Raw genomic sequence first — 16,006 nt, 5'->3', positions numbered from 1 at the left:
AGTCATTACTACTACAATGCTGTTTTCTCCTGGATGCTCGGAGTTTTCTACTGGATTTTCTAATCACTAAAGCAGCAGTTGTGAATAGAAGATGTTTTGTGAATAGATGTTTTACTTACTTTCTCCATTATTTATGGACTTTTCCCTATTTTGTTGTGATCTTCAAATAAAGAAAAAGATAGATGAAGGAAAACAGCACCAGCACCCTCTTCATCCCTCTACAGCCTTTGTAAAGAAATTAGAACATAAAAGGTCTTATCCTCATGTAATTTGAGTAAATTGCAAACTCTCTCTGCCTTAAAAATTGAAGATTGTAGGATTGAGCCCTAAGTGAGCTGTGTGCTCAAAGGGGGCAGGCTTCTTGGATGTATGATTTAAATAGATGAACTAATTGATTTGAGGGGGTAGAAGACAAATTAGCTACAGTCAGCCAGTGAGTCTTGTTGCTAAGACAGTGAGGGAGGGAGAGCAGGCGGGGTGAGGACAGGAGGGAGAGAAGGAAAATGTCCTCGAATAGGAGTGATGAGAATCCCAGCCTACTTTTGCACTGTTTATCCTATTTTTTGATTCCTGGTTTTACAGGCTAAGCTAAAAGGTTGAGGGCTGAAAATGCAAATGCAAGTTCAACTTGTTCCTTTACTCTGCTTTGAATGACACTAAGAAAGCCACTTCACAAACTGTTATAAATCAGTTGGAAGTTCTTAGGAAGTAAACCCACCCACAAACCTTAGCAGTTATTTTTCCTTTCCATGTTTTAAAAAAGGAGAGAAAATGTTACATCTCCACATTTTAAAGCACTTCAAAATGGTCAAAAAGTTTGACACTTGCAGTCCCAGCACATACAAATTGGTAGCATTTGACTTGTGCTTCATGGCTTTGGTAAAGTGTTTTAATGTCTGTGTTTCAATTTTGCTCCTAGACAAAGTGGGTCTGACAGTTATATGATCTGACATCACCACACTGGCATGTTATTCTGGTGCTATTTATAAACTTTGATAAATTTTGGGATGCAAATAATGATCAGTTTTTCCCAGCATGTGGACTGATTTTTTCAAAGAAAGATAAAGTACTTAGGACTAAACTGACACTGAAAAAATATTTCAGCTGATCCTGAAAAATTCAACCTTGTTGTTGTTCAATCTTTTTTAAACCAAGAGCCAACAGGCAAATAGATTTCAAAACAAGTTGCAGTATTATACAAAATGAAACCAAGGCTAAAATACTCTCCTACTTCATTGAGCACAGGACTGAATTTTTGTGTAAAAACCCCCTACTGCTTCCCTTTAACAGTCTAACATCAGTCCACACACTTTAGCATTATGACAACAAATCTGGTTCAGAACAATTCCAACTGGAAGAATTTATTTTTCTCTCTAGATAATTATCCCAGGTACAGCAATTAATTCTACAAGTCTGGATGTAGTGATGCAATGAAGGGCCCTTATAACTGAACTATTAAATATTAATATTCTAAGTGCATTTTTTTAAAGTGCAACATGTTCTGTGAAATAAATAGCATTTAAAGAAATATTAGAGATTAAAGATTAGTGGAGAAGAGCCCCCAGTAAAACACACAACAGAACTGAACTTGGGTTAATATACTGCTGGATTACGTACAAATCACCACCATAAACAGAATGTACAGCAATTTTGTAAAACCTAAATATCAGAAAATGGATGAGTCAAAGTGGTGCATCCCAAGTCATGAAATTTGCTTTAAATTACTGAGTTTCTTAAATGGAAATAGATTCTTTCTGTATCCCACTGGGGTTTTGAGCTTTCAAAACATACTCTTCACATTTGCCAGATTTTTTTCCTAAGAGTGGCTCACCCCAATTGCACTGGCCATTTCATATGCTAAGGGAAAGCTGGAATTGGTTTCAAAATGCTTTGGGAAGCTGAAGGTACAGCAACACTGAAACTGATAGAAGCAACTACATGCTAGCCCTGGGATTTTCAAAGCATCTAGTCCTTAATTATCAATGTTTTATGCAAAGGCTAAAGTATTTGCAAACTTTATTAAACCTGTGCCGGAGCATCCTACCTAGGCAAAGCTTTAAGTGCCCGCATATGATAATCTTGGCCCGTCCCAAAATACACCTGCATTTGGTCATGTCCTTTATTTCATCCTCCAACCACGCGACGTGCAAAACTGGGAAAACACAATATTGTAATAAAGCGCCTGGCATCCATCTGCCCTCCCCACGATGTCCGTAGGGGACAGCGTCTCAAGGGAAATCGTCTCCCTTTTCCCGTTCTTTTCCGGAGCCCGACCGTACAGCCAGCTCGTGGCTCGCTCCCGCGGTTCGGCACTCCCCAGCGGTCAGCCAGTGGTGCCGGTTCCCATTCCCCGTGCCCATTCCTGTCCCTGTTCTCATTCCCTGTTCCCATTCCCCATTCCCATTCCCTGTTCCCATTTCCCGTCCCTGTTCCCATTCCCTGTTTCCAATTCCCCGTTTCCATTCCCGTTCCCTGTTCCTGTTCCCGTTCCCCGTTCCCATTCCCATCTCCGTTCACTGTTCCCATTCCCCGTTCCCCATTCCCGTTCCCGTTCCTATTTCCCGTCCCCATTCCCTGTTCCCGTTCCCCATCCCTGTTCCTTGTCCCCATTCCCTGTCCCCGTTCCCATTCCTGTTCCCCGTTCCTGTTCCCCATCCCCGTTCCCTGTCCCATGTCACAATTCCCGTTTGCCATCCCCGTTCCCGTTCCCCGTTCCCGTTCCCCATCCCTGTTCCCCATTCCCGTTCCCCATCCTCGTCCCCGTTCTCCGTCCCCGTTCCCGTTTCCGTTCCCCGTTACCCATCCCGGTTCCCTATTCCCCATCCCTGTTCCCGTTCCCCATCCCCGTTCCCGTTCCCATTCCCTGTCCCTATCCCCGTTCCTCGTTCCTGTTCCCTGTTCCAATTCCCTGTTCCCCATTCCCGTTCCCCATCCCCATTCCATGTTCCCATTCCCTGTTCCCATTTCCTGTTCCCCGTTCCCGTTCCCCATCCCCGCTCCCCATTCCCCGTTCCCCGTTCCTGTTCCCCATCCCCGTTCCCGTTCCCCGTTCCCGTTCCCCATTCCCCGTTCCCATTCCCCGTTCCCGTTCCCCATTCCCCGTTCCCCATCCCCGTTCCCCGTTCCCGTTCCCCGTTCCCCATCCCCGTTCCCCGTTCCCCTTCCCCATCCCCGTTCCCCGTTCCCCGTTCCCGTTCCCCGTTCCCCGTTCCCGTTCCCCGTTCCCGTTCCCCGTTCTCCGTTCCCCATCCCCATTCCCCGTTCCCGTTCCCCGTTCCCCGTTCCTGTTCCCCATCCCCGTTCCCGTTCCCGTTCCCCATCCCCGTTCCCCGTTCCTGTTCCCCGTTCCCCATCCCCGTTCCCCATCCCCATCCCCGTTCCCCGTTCCCCGTTCCCCGTTCCCCATCCCCGTTCCCCGTTCCCCGTTCCCGTTCCCCGTTCCCGTTCCCCGTTCCCCGTTTCCGTTCCCCATTCCCCGTCCCCGTTCCCCGTTCCCCTTCCCCATCCCCGTTCCCCGTTCCCGTCCCCGTTCCCGTTCCCCGTTCCCCGTTCCCGTTCCCGCCCGCAGCGCCCCCTGCCGTCAGGATGGGGAGGGAAGGCCGGCGCGCGCCGCCGCGCGCGAGGCTGCGCGTGCGCCGGCGCCGGGAGCGCGCGGGGCGCCGCGCGCAGCCGCGCGCCTGCGGCAGCGGGGGCGCGCGCGTTGCCGGGCGACGGCGGCCGGGCGGCGGCGGCGGCGCGGGCCCGGTGCGGCGCGGGCGGCGATGAGGCGGCGGCAGCGGCCCCCGCGCTCCCGTCGGCGCTGAACTCCGCGCCCGCACTTCCCCCATCCCTTCCCCATCCCGCCCCGTCCTGGCTCTGCTCCTCCACGCCCCCTCATCTCCCCTCGCTCCGGCCAGCCCTTCCCCCTCCATGCGGCGGGAGCGGCCGGAGTGGGGCCCGTGCCGCGGCCGCGCCGAGCCCCGCCGTCCTTCACCTCTTCGCCGCCAGATCCCGCAGGGAGCCGCGGAGGGTGTCCGTAGCGACAGCAGCGGGTGAGGCCCCGGCCGGGGAGGGGGCGCCGAGGGCGGCTCGGAGCGGGGGAGCGGCGGCGGAGCCCGGCGGAGCGCTCCCCTCCCCCGGGGTCCGCGCGGCGGGGGAGCGGGGCTGCGGGGCGCCCCCTGCCGCTCGTCGGCCGCGCTCCGGGCCCGGCGGCGGCGCGGCCTTGGGCCGCCGTGCGACCGCGTCCGCTACCGGGCACGGCGCGGGGAGCGCCCGCCGCCGGCCCGCGGTGCTCCCGCCGCCGGCCCGCGGTGCTCCCGCCGCCGCCCCGCGGTGCTCCCGCCGCCGGCCCGCCGTGCTCCCGCCGCCGCCCCGCGGTGCTCCCGCCGCTGCCCGGGGGTCCCCGGCGGTCCCGGTGCCGCCCTTGGCGCAGCGGGAGCGGCGGCCGCCTGGCCCTCCCGCTGCCCGTGCCGCTGCCGCCCGCCCCGCAGGAGCCGCGGGCTGGGCGAGCGGACGCGAGGCCTTGGCGGGGACCCGCGGAGCGTGCTCGGGGCCCGCGGCTGCCGTGGCGGGGCGGCCGAAGCGGCCTGGGCACTGGGGTACGGAGCCGGGGAATTCCCCGTCATTCAGGAATTGAAAGCTCCAAGGAGCGATTGCAAAAGCTGCGTTAGCACGCTGTTTAAGAAGGTGTTCAGTGTCTGAACAAAAGAACAATGCAAGAAACTTGAATTCACGAAGAAAGGTGGTGAAATAAGGGAATTACTTTCGTAGAGGATACCTGATGATTGCAACTTGCATCCTTCCATTTTGCTTTATAATGCAACTGTGAATAAGGAACTGCTCATTCATGCAGTATGCTTGAGGTTTGCGATACTTTTTTGATCGGTTCATTTGAAAATGTTATTTTTCACAGCTGTCTGCTTTTCTAATTGCCATTAAATCATTTGGAAATTATATTTCATAGGAGGCGTTTACTTTAGAAGCTAGCAAAACAGTAAAATTGAAGCAAAAGCTATATTGCATCTTTTGATAGATGTGAATCTAAATTATTTGGGTTTATTGAGATATGTCTGATGTTGCTTTACTTTTTTCTTTTAGTCTTGCAGTGTGTTGCAGTGATTAGCATGTGTTGCCATAAATGGGAAGCAAGACTAGGAGGCATATTAAAATGCTGGTCATTTATGAACTTCCATTATGCAGATCAGTAGTTCTGAGTGCTTGGGAATATGCAGGATTCCAGGTCCATCTGATTTCTTATGCTTGGTATGTTTGTTTATTGAAATAGAAGAACCTGTCAAGTAGTCCTTTTCATATAGCAAGGATCCTGTGTTGATAAGACGTATCTTTTGCTTGCCAAATGTTGTAACTGAATTGTGGTATGTAGGACTGGAAGGTATATTTCACAAATTTGGCTAGTGCCATAGATAAAATTATTTTTGCTCCTTAATGGAAAAATGGGTTAGTGGGAATTTCAAGGTCATCTTCAAATATAGAGTAATTTAGCTGCCTTTGGAATATGTCATTTCTTCTCCAATGTTGCATGTTTTGCGTGTATCAATCCTGTCACTGTTGACATTTTCTGGATATGTTTGCCTTCTATAATAATCTAATGTCTAGCAAGTTTTAATAGAAGAAAACCCTAAAGCTTCCTAGGTCAATTTCATTTGAATGATTGCAATAAAAGGTAATTTAAAAAAAGATAACTTAGCTGCTAAATCTAAACCTAGCCCAAACTCACTATTTGGAAAGAAAAAGGGTTAAGATGGATGAAGTAATACCGATTACACTTTATATGCTGATGAACTAGTAAGAAAGTAAATTCTTACTATCTACAGCTGTGAATTAGGTAAGTTCTTTGATCTTTCTGAAAGCCTTTTCCAGTTATTCCATTGTAGACAAATTATTCCATTGTTGATGTCTGTTGGTTTTGACTTTCCTAGCCTCTATACAGTTTGCAACTGAAATGTTATTTTGTTGAACACTTATAATTCTACTATGAATCTGTGAATAATAGAAGTAAAACAAATTGCTTCTATCACTTGCACTTTTTTACTGTTTGAATCAAGAGCAGAAGCACTGGGGCTTTTTGGGAATAAGGAAGGCAGCATCGAAGTTCAGTTGTGAAAGTAGGGCTTGGAAAGATGAAGAAAAGCAATTTATAAATTTGGAAGAAGATCCCAGATATTGCCACATTGGAAGTTAGTTTGAAATATTGGTTTGTCCATCTCATGATGGAAAAAAAAAAAAAAAAATTAAAAACCCAAATGGCTGTAATGCTACACATACCTGAAAATGCTGTCCTTGTTTGCATCATGGAATCTGCTAGGCATAAAGGGCATTGAAGAGCCATATTTTCATGGCTGGACAACTATATACTTTTAAATATCAACTTTTTTTGGTGTGTGTGTTTCATTTTATTTTAGAAGACTATTTTTTATACATTGTAAATGAAAAAACTTGTTTGAGCCATAATAGTGGTATTTTTAAAATGCTTTACCATCTGTTAATGTGGGGTGTTTTTAGTGCTCTGTGAACTGTCCCTTTTTGTTGATAAGCTATATTTTTTATGATATGTTCATGGTATCACAGATCATTCATCTGGAAATAAGAATACCATGACCACCTTTACAGATCTAGGCTGTCTGGTGCCATGATACGTGGAATTGCATTAGATATATTTCAGAGTTAGGAAACACATTTGCAAGTGCAGAGCTAAGCAGTATAACATCTCCTGAGATGAGGTTTTATTCTTCTGAAGTGATCAATTTATTAATGAGGCCATAATAAGAAAAAAAAAACCTTCATTAACTGGCAATTTTGATTCAAATATATATGTTCTATATTTAAATAAGTACTTCAGCTAAGTATCTTTGACTTGTAAAGGTAGCTATTGTATTTAATTTTCTTTCATGGGTTATTTTTGACATGGCTTGCTAGAAAGCAGATTGATTCACCATGTCAAAATAAAACCTAGGCTTTATATCATTTGTTGTAGGTCTCTTCTAGAATTTCATTAGGAAGTCATTGTGCAGTAGAACTAAAATGTTTTACAAATCCCAGCATAGGCCAAGGTGTTGTTACACAGTCAGAATTTAAGAGCCCCTTTCTGGATTTATTCCATCTGGGGAGAGACCCTCATCAAGATTAATATCTGTTCTCATTAGCTGACACAACTTCTAGTTTTAATTGAATGCTGTAACAGGGGCAGAGTATCAAGACTTGGTTAAAGCCAAAGGTTTAGACTCGTATGTTTAGTGAGGATGTCCACAAAAAGTCTGTACTCCTTTACTGAGCCCACAGACACCTTAGCCAAATCACATAAAGTCAAAACTAAGTCTGACAATTTCAACCTAAAACCACATGCAATTACCCCCCTGACATGATAATTTTTCTTTTTTTGTAAGATCAAATACTAGTTTCCATCTCTTTGCCAAGTCTCTCCTTTTTCTGATTCTAGGTTTAAATACATTGATTTAAAATACAAACACAAACTCCACCCCCTAAAACAAAATAATCCCCTAATACCAAAATAATCCATCACACCTTCCTCCCTCAGGTCTTGTCCATAGAAATGGAGTGATGAAGTTGCTGGAGCATAGAGATTTGCCATTTTAATTTTCAAAAGCAGAGTGGTAGGCTTTTTGTCTTGTCTTCTTAATGATGACTTTCCAGCTTCTTCACCTTGGAAATGAGCAGTGTTGCCATTATATGAATAAAGGAATCTTAGCATAAAAAATAAGCTTGCATTTGACTTCCTTCAGGAGATCACTTAGTCCAATACCATGCTTATTGCAGACTTAATTAGTCATGTATTATTTTTTTTTTTTTTTTTTTTGCAAAAGCAAGGTAACTGGAGTGAAAACATAAAGACACCAGATGCCTTCAAGCTCCTCTTGCTGCTTTCCATAAAGGTACTCTTTGATACTTACCAAGTGAGGTGTCTTTTTTTTTTTTTTTTTTTTTTTTTGTAGTTTTTAAAGTGATTGTTTCAGCTTATCAGAAAGCTTCTGTCCTAATAGGTGAGATGGCATAGCATGTGACAGTATATTGAGGTCTTTAGAAACAATTCCCTTTGTTTTTCAGGTTTCTCAGAGACTGGTTTTGGGTGAGAATTTTGGTTAAAGGAACATTTGGTTTAGTCTGCCAGAGTAGTATTCTAAATATTCAATTACAAATTGAATTGGTGTAAGTTAAGATAAGATGCATCACAACCTTGATGTGTCTTTGACTTAGCTGCAATCACAACTTTTTTTTTCCCTTCACAGAGCATTAATGAGTCATTTATATCTGCAGAGTAGGTAGTACCAAATGGCCTCCTATCAGAATGTGGATTAGGAGAACTAGTGTATTCCTTTGGTCATAGATTCAAATAAGTCATCTCAGTTTAAAGGAACTGCCCACAAATAAACTTTAGGAGTTACATGTCTGCCTTTGTTTTATGTAATGTTGTCAACTGAAGTGTAAATATTGCCTTAGTAGAGACAACAGATCTTTTGAGCAGTAATAATGCTAGCTGTAGCTGCTTAAGATTATTAAGATTATATGGAAAGGGAAAATTGGTGGGAAAAAGGTACTATATAATTGTTAGAACACTTGTTTTTAAATGTGTGTTTACTGTATAATTATTACCTTTTTTTCCTGTCTTAGGAAATAATGACTAAATACCTAATGCAATAGAAATACTCAATTTTCTTCCCTTCAGAAGCCCTGTACTTTATACTTGTCTTGTGCTCAGCACTACCTGTTCTTTCTAGATTGGGTTAACTCCAAACAGGAATCACGTAATTTAACAAAGAACTAAAATGCTGTTTCCTCTGTTTTGGATTCCAGCTGTGTCCATCCTGTCCCTTTGAATTTATACTTATGACAAAGTTAATGAAGTTTGAGGCAAGGTGCTTAAATTTTATACCACTTTTGCATTTCTCTTCAGTTTACACTTGATTTGTAGTTCACAAAATTGTAGAATATACTAAGTTAGAAGAGAGCTACAAGGATCATAAAAGTCCAGCTCCTGGCCCTTCACCCCAAGAATCCCCATGTGCCTGAGAGAATTGTCTGAAGGTTTCTTGAGCTCTGAGGCTTGGCACCATGCCCTCTGCACTGGAAACCTGTTCCAGTGCCCAACCACCCTCAGGGGAAAAACTTCCTGATATCCAACCTGAACTTCTCCTGCCGACTCCTTCACAAGTGATTTCAAGTTCTCTGTGTGATATTCTAGACATGTCTTGTTTTTATTTATAGTCCAATACATATATCAGTGATCACTGAAAGTATTTCATTAAGTAAATTTGAAATACCTCAAACATTGAAGTGTTGCTGTAGTTTTTTTAGAACAATTTTTCAGTTTAATGAAACTCCACAATATGCTAAGAGTGCAGTAAAAATGGATACTTTTCTACCAAGTTGTCTATTCTATGGTGTTGTTTCTGACATGTGGTTTGAGTTAAATTGTATAGTCATGAAAACAAAATGACTTCTTGGCACATTTAGATTAAAAGCTGTAGAATTGGGCTGAAGGATTAATCACATATTTGCACATTAAAGAAAACATTGTTTTATTTAATGTTCCAAATCTACTATGACCCTAGTATTTCAAATATTTTATTTTGGGTTTTCAGAAATAGCTATGATTCCTCCAACTTAACAGCTAATCAAAACACTTGTTCTCATTTCCCTGGTGTCTGTTGGTAGGTTTATGTTTTTCTGTTCCTGGCATTTTCCAAAAGGTCTCTAGGTTAATTTCTGAACACTTTATAAAAGGTGCCACAAATGTTTAGTCATACTCTATCAATCTTGCAGGGCAAACACCTAGTGTTTGTGATGTACAAATTTACTGTTTGAGCTGAGTTAGAAAAGTAAAATGAAGTTCTGAGAGTCTTCTTTGAGGTTTCTTTTCTGATGCAGCCAAGTGCTCTGCTTTTCTATTTAGTTTCTTGCTTGTTATTGCGAGGTTCAACATAGTAACATAGTAACTCAGTACAATTTCTGCTAAGCTGAATGAGAGTTTTCATCAAGGTCAGCCAAGAAAAAAAAAAATCTAAATATGAAATGTGTGGCAACTTAGTTGCAAATTTGGGATGTTCTTCTTAAGGTTGTTGGGTTGGATTTTTTTGAAGTTGTGATCTCTAGAAATGCAGTATTTAATCTAATTTTCATGAAATAAAAAGACCATTAAAAAGCAGAGTTGTGCTCATTACTTTTCACAGTCTGGGAAGTAAGGACTGGCTCTTGAATCTAATTCAGCTGAATCTTGTCATTGCTGAAGGATGCTGTCACTCCCTGATTCCTGTTCAGTAATCCAGCCAAACACCAGTAACTGGCATTCAGCAATGTTGAAAAGGAAAGTGAGAAACGTAGGTCCTTAGGGTGGTACTTGCACAATTACTTTCTTGCATGACAATGCTTAATATTTTTGTCTGTCATATGGTTCTTTCTTGCCTTAGTATTGCAGGATGCTCTTTCCCTTTGCACAGGTGCAATTTTTTTTTTGAGTTGCACTGTAAACTTGATCTGTGTTTAAGAAACAAACTAATTCCTTCCTCAAAAAATTCCCACCCAATCCCTTTTCCAACTGTCATGATGAGCCCATTAGCTTCTTCAAGCTCTAGGGAGAGTCGTGAATAGGTTCTAGTTAATTTGGTGTTTTGGTGAAGAATCCATGGCATGATTTCATGAGTCTTGTTTTTCATACCCACTCGATATTCTCATGATGTTTGAAAATGTTTGATCTGCTAACTCAGGGGATTACTTTACATCATTGGCAATGCCCTGCATTTCCATAGTTCTCAGTGCATTCATAAATTTCTTAAACTGAGCCAGCTGTGGTAAAAGGAGTTCAGAGAGAGTGGGCTAGAGCTTGATGAGGAAGAAGTACCAAACTTTTGAGTGTTTGCAGCATTTGGGAAGGAAGAGCTCTATTTCACTTTTCTGAACTGATCCATGAAATGTATAGAGTGATACACTAACAGAATTAGAATTTATATGTACATGTATATATGGGTATATCTGTCTATCTGTATTTATTTGTGTGTGCATAGGGTGGGTTTTTCCATCACTGTTCAGTGTAGACAAGAACTACAATACAGATTGTAGATCAGAAAGGTAAAGCCTCGTGGTATTTCTAAAGTAATTTCCAGTTCTATATATTCTGGTGTATGAATTCCTGAAATTCAGCCCTCTCTACACAACTGAACTTTTTCCAGTATTACAAGTGTTCCGTCAGCATTTGTCAAGGAAGAACACTCCCTTCAGGGTTGGGTGGTGGTAACAATTACATTTATCTTAACTGGTGAGTCAACACTGAAAATCTTTCCTTGTCCTTTGCCTCTGTAATAGAAGAGTGCTAAGTCACATTCCTTATTGTTCTTCTCCGAAGATGGTTAAGGGAGGGAGAGAGACAGATGGAGAAACAGAAATGGCAAATTTGTTTTTCTTTTAAAATACTTTATCTGAATTGACTCAGAAAAGAGGAGGATCCTAAATAAAATTTATTACTAACCATAGCTAGCAGGCTATTTTTCAATGGCTGTTTCAATAGTAAATTCAATAGTAAATTTAAGGACAAGGTGGTGACTGCTGGTGTAAACAGTTAGTACTTTAGATTCAATGTATATTAGTGTTTTATTTCAGAGAAGCCATAAAAAGTAGAAAAAGTAAAATATATTTTCTTGACATTGTACAGAGTTTCACTTGATAAAACACTATACAGTATTAGGCCTTTGATTTGTGTAAATTTAAGGTTTCTCTGTTCATCAAAATGACAGTGTTGAGACTTCCCAGGAATGTGTTGAGACTGACATTGCATAGTAAGATAAGAAAAAAAAATCCATTAAACTGAATCAAAATGCTGTCATTTATATGGCTGTAATTATCAAGGGACTGAAAAGCCTGATTTGCCATTTTAACACTTCTGTTAAAAATGCTACTTGACTTAGCATATATTCTATGAATGCCACTATACATGTCTCTAAATGTTTAAGTGAGCTCTGGATCTGTGCTCAGATCTTTCTTTAGACCATGTCTAATTTATTAGATCAAAAACTACAAGAACTATTTGAACATGTATTCATTTTAAGCATCTTAAAATTAACATTGGCAAATAGAAACTGATAAATCACGCAGCGTTTTTCTAATTTGTATTCTTAAAGGTTGGAAGCAAGGTCTTATTTCTCTTACACCTCTGGCACTAACAGCCCTTACAGTATCTTGGCTCAGTTTCCATTCTAAGGTATTTGTTAACACAGGACTCTGCTTACTTATAGCCTGGTTTAAGAGAGCCTGAAATACATCTTCTTTTTCTTTGGATTTGGCGTTTCCCTTTTGAGTTCTTAGGAGCACCGGGGACAGTCCCTGGACAGCCCCGGCGCGCCCCGCTCGTGTCGCTGCTCACAGCGTCTCTCGGGTCTCTCTAAAACAAAACTCGTTATTGTGGAAGCTGCGATAGGGTCATTCCTGCCTAGAAATGTGACATTCGCTTCCTGGAGGGACTCGACTCTGCCTTTCCCCCGACTCGGTGCGGCCCAGGGGGGTGAGGCTCCCGCCCGCAGATTTCACGCTCCCGGCTCCCAGGGCCGGGGGCAGCCGGGCCGTGGCCGCGCAGCGGCGGCCCCCGGCACCGAAGCAGCGGGGAAGCGGCATAGCAGCGGCCCCGGGCCTCTTGCCGGGACCGCTCCCCCGCCCCGTCTCCTGAGCATCACCGGGGCAATGGCTGGGGTCACCTCGGCTCTGGTCAGAGCGGCCGTTCTCCCCGTCCGTCACGGGGGGCATGGCCGGAGCCGTCCCGGGAGCCGCCCCTGCCCTGAAAGCCTGGAAAAAACTCCGCAGATGGAACATAGGAAGTGCGGGCTCCTTCCCCGCCTCCCGCCAACCTGGTGGAAGTGGGGATCTCTCCCCCTCGTCCTGCTAACCTGCAGGAAGTGGGGATCTCTCCCCCTCGTCCTGCTAACCTGCAGGAAGTGCGGATCTCTCCCTCTCCTCCTGCTAACCTTCCCTCCCAGCAAGGAGCGGGCCAGACCTCTCCCGGCCGGTCCATGCCCAGGCCAGTTCTCGGTTCAAAAACCGCGCTTGTTGAACAAGAAATAAACTTTCGCATTGTAATTTGCTTTTCTCCACCAATGAACAGTCTCAGCCAGTGGCAAACACGTGTACACACACGCACGCTCCGCCTCTCCCCCCCACTCCACCCCCACCCCAGCCGATCTCTGGGGCAGGTTGGAAAAGCGGCGAAAGGAAAACAAGACTTAGAAACCACTCCAAAAGCAAATTCCCCCACCACCATGCTGGGTTTTCCCGGGATTGCAGGCAATTGCTGACCTTAAATAGATACACAATACACACACAGATACAAACTGCATACTACACAACAGAAAGATATTCAATATCTTTATATTACCTCCTGCGGGATCTTGGAGCCGTGGTGTATCAACCTCACGCCGAATTCTCAAGATTGCTAGCGGGAAAGAATTCCCTGTAGGATGTTCTCTGTCCAGAGGAAGGGCACTAGGTTCTCCCATCCCATCTTGGTGTGCCAGAATAACTGTTGCTTTTTGCCCAACCTGGAAATGAAACTCGAGATAATTTTAGTAAGGAGGTAATATAAAAAGGGATCTGTATTTGAAGGCCTTCAGAGACAGTTATGGCTTTAGAAAATTAGTGTAATTGATAAAAAGCACGGATAAGGAAGACAAGTGGTGGTGCAATTCCCCCCTAGGTCAAGGCCCTTCTCTGGAGCCCCCCTTCAGCACTGGCTGTATTTTGTCCATGAGAATGTATCCCAAAGGGTTGTTCTCGCCTTGCTTCCCAGGAAGAGCCAAGATAGTATTGGAGCCTTGTACCTCCAGGGGCTTGGAGCTCTGAAATTTGTTTTGTCTTTCTGCTTAAGGAAAGGCCATGGAAAAGTACTGGGAAAACTAGGAGTTGATGAAGGTTTCATTTAAAGGTTGTTCTTCAAAGTAGATGTGTGTATCATATAATTGTACCTTTGAGTGACATGGCTCAGAGCACACTGAGATGATGTAAAGGCAGTGCCATAAGGGACCAAATTAAGTTGTTCAATCCATTCTTTTACCTGAATTTCTGTTGGTCCTGCTGAAATTTACAGGCTTTGAATACAGTATTTCTAGTACCAGCTCAAAATAGTAATTGTCATTTGAATAGTGATTGTTGAATAATTTGCAAGTGTTTTTATTTATATCATAGTACTTTATTACTGTTCAGATATTTTCCTCCTGTTTTAATACCATCAAAGTTGAAGAGGAGCTTTCAGTTTGGCCCCTTATGAACAAAATAGACATGATTTTGTCTGCCTCTTTTTTCTGAATCACATTATCAGTTCTACTAGTTTCTCATGACTGTGCTGAAAGTGGTGTTTAGGAAGGAAACTTGGTTGGTTGCTTAGCAGCAAGCAGCATGAGAATTAAAATTTTAAAGATGCAGTGTCTGTATTTCTGAGTTGTAATAGTTTTAAATTAGATATTCATAAGAGCTTTCTTTCCTTGAAGTGTGTGTTCATATTTGGTTGTCTTTGGGGGGAATGTAACTGATAATAAAAAAATTCTGAAATTTCAGTGAGAAAATGTTGCTGTCCGTGATCTGGAAGATGAGGTTTGAGTCTATATTTGAAAATATTTTCTGACTTATTTCTCAGTTTTGTAGTTATCAGCAAAATCAAGAACTACTCAAATTATTTATGCTTTTACTTTTTTTTCAGAGTTTGGTTGTAATAGGATTTAAAAAAAATTAATGTAACCTGTGGTATTCGCAGTAACCCATTGTGATAACTCCTTAGTGCATCTATCTTATCTTTTAAAAGTATTCATTATAAGCAGTAAGAAAACAGAAAAGTAGAAAATCGTTCACAAAGGTAGTTCTATTAACTGATAATTAGTGTGTTACCCCCTCCCCCCCTCCCCAAATAAATTCCCTTAGCGTGCCCACAAAGTATTACATTCTAAAGATGTCTGGACAAACAGTACCACAGTTGTGGTTGTTTTCACATGTATCAAAGGAATTACAGAATTTGTCACTTAAAAGTGGGAAAAAGGAGGAATATTAATAACCAGGACTTGCTTTCATTTGGGTGTGGAAAATACAAACTACCAAATAGTCTTCTATTAAAAAGAAGTTTTCTAGTTTCGCATATATTTTCTTTCAGATTGTATATATGCAAATTATGTATATTACATGCAGACTATCACTTCTCTTTTTTGTAGAAAAACTTAGTGGTGATTTGGCCAATTAAAAAAATTAAGCCATAAAGTTATTGTTAGGAAAGAAATTGAATGCATATAGCTTTATCTGAAGTTCGAAGATTTAAGGGCACTACATTAAATGTGTGCTCTGTACAGTTACTAGAAACAAAGATAGGCTTTAAACACAATAACAAGGGTGCATTATTTCAGATGTTGAGTTCTTTACATTGTGGTTATGAATTTTGCACTTTATTAAATCTTTTCTCAAATAAAGCTAAAATTACAATGTTTGGGCACAACATGAAATTTGAGAAATGTGTGTAATATTAATGTAATATTTAATGTTATATTTAAGAACTGCAATATAATTTTTTGTGTATATCCAGCTTTTGCTATTTGAACCTTTTCTCATCTCCTATTTATTTTGATGCTAGAATATAATTTGATTGTCTTCTCAGTCACAGTTGTGTGTGGAAAGCATTGCAAAGAAAGACTTGTAAGAAATCACCATAAGAAGTTCAAGTAGCAGAAATGCAGATAGTTGTCTATACATAATAATAAAAATGCATCTTGCCTGAAATGTTTGTAATAAACAGATACAGTGCATGATGAAAACTCATCTTCAGAACCAAAGAGGGGCTTGGGGTTACAATGGCCAGCACGAGGACTCTGGTGACACAGAGAAAGGGTGGCCCAGCCCAGGCTTCTCTGGGGGCTGTCACAGAGAGCCACCAGCCCTGTGCTGTGGAGGTGGCACCCCTCTCCCTGAGCTTGGGGCTGCCTGGGCCATCTCACAGACAGAGGGAGTGTGAGACACAGCAGGGATGCAAGGAAAAACT

General features: G+C 42.9%; 2 protein-coding genes across 7 annotated transcripts in view; one reads left to right on the top strand and one right to left on the bottom strand.

The window, feature by feature from the left end:
* ZC4H2 (zinc finger C4H2-type containing) overlaps positions 1-4,069 on the bottom strand; it is a 17,310-nt gene extending 13,241 nt beyond the window's left edge. Inside the window, exon 1 of one of the 2 annotated variants that reach the window (XM_077786503.1) lies at positions 3,974-4,069. Coding sequence is in view for 1 of the 2 variants with exons in the window: in XM_021548450.2 (XP_021404125.1) it covers positions 2,045-2,106 (62 nt within the window). In the remaining variant the exon portion in view is untranslated. Of the gene's footprint in view, positions 1-2,044; positions 2,153-3,973 lie in introns of those variants that run through there. The other variant, XM_021548450.2, reaches the window with a different exon arrangement.
* Positions 3,918-16,006, top strand: part of ZC3H12B (zinc finger CCCH-type containing 12B) — a 24,653-nt gene continuing 12,564 nt past the window's right edge. For 3 of the 5 annotated variants that reach the window (XM_021548442.3, XM_021548447.3, XM_021548446.3), the window contains exon 1: positions 3,918-4,031. The gene's annotated coding sequence lies outside the window, so the exon portion shown is untranslated. Of the gene's footprint in view, positions 4,032-4,531; positions 5,242-7,820; positions 7,890-16,006 lie in introns of those variants that run through there. The other 2 variants (XM_021548443.3, XM_021548445.3) reach the window with 2 other exon arrangements.

Source organism: Lonchura striata, chromosome 14 (genome assembly GCF_046129695.1).
Source record: "Lonchura striata isolate bLonStr1 chromosome 14, bLonStr1.mat, whole genome shotgun sequence".
Taxonomy (NCBI): domain Eukaryota; kingdom Metazoa; phylum Chordata; class Aves; order Passeriformes; family Estrildidae; genus Lonchura; species Lonchura striata.
Note: the sequence above shows the minus strand (reverse complement) of the source record. Positions and strands in the feature narration are given on the sequence as shown.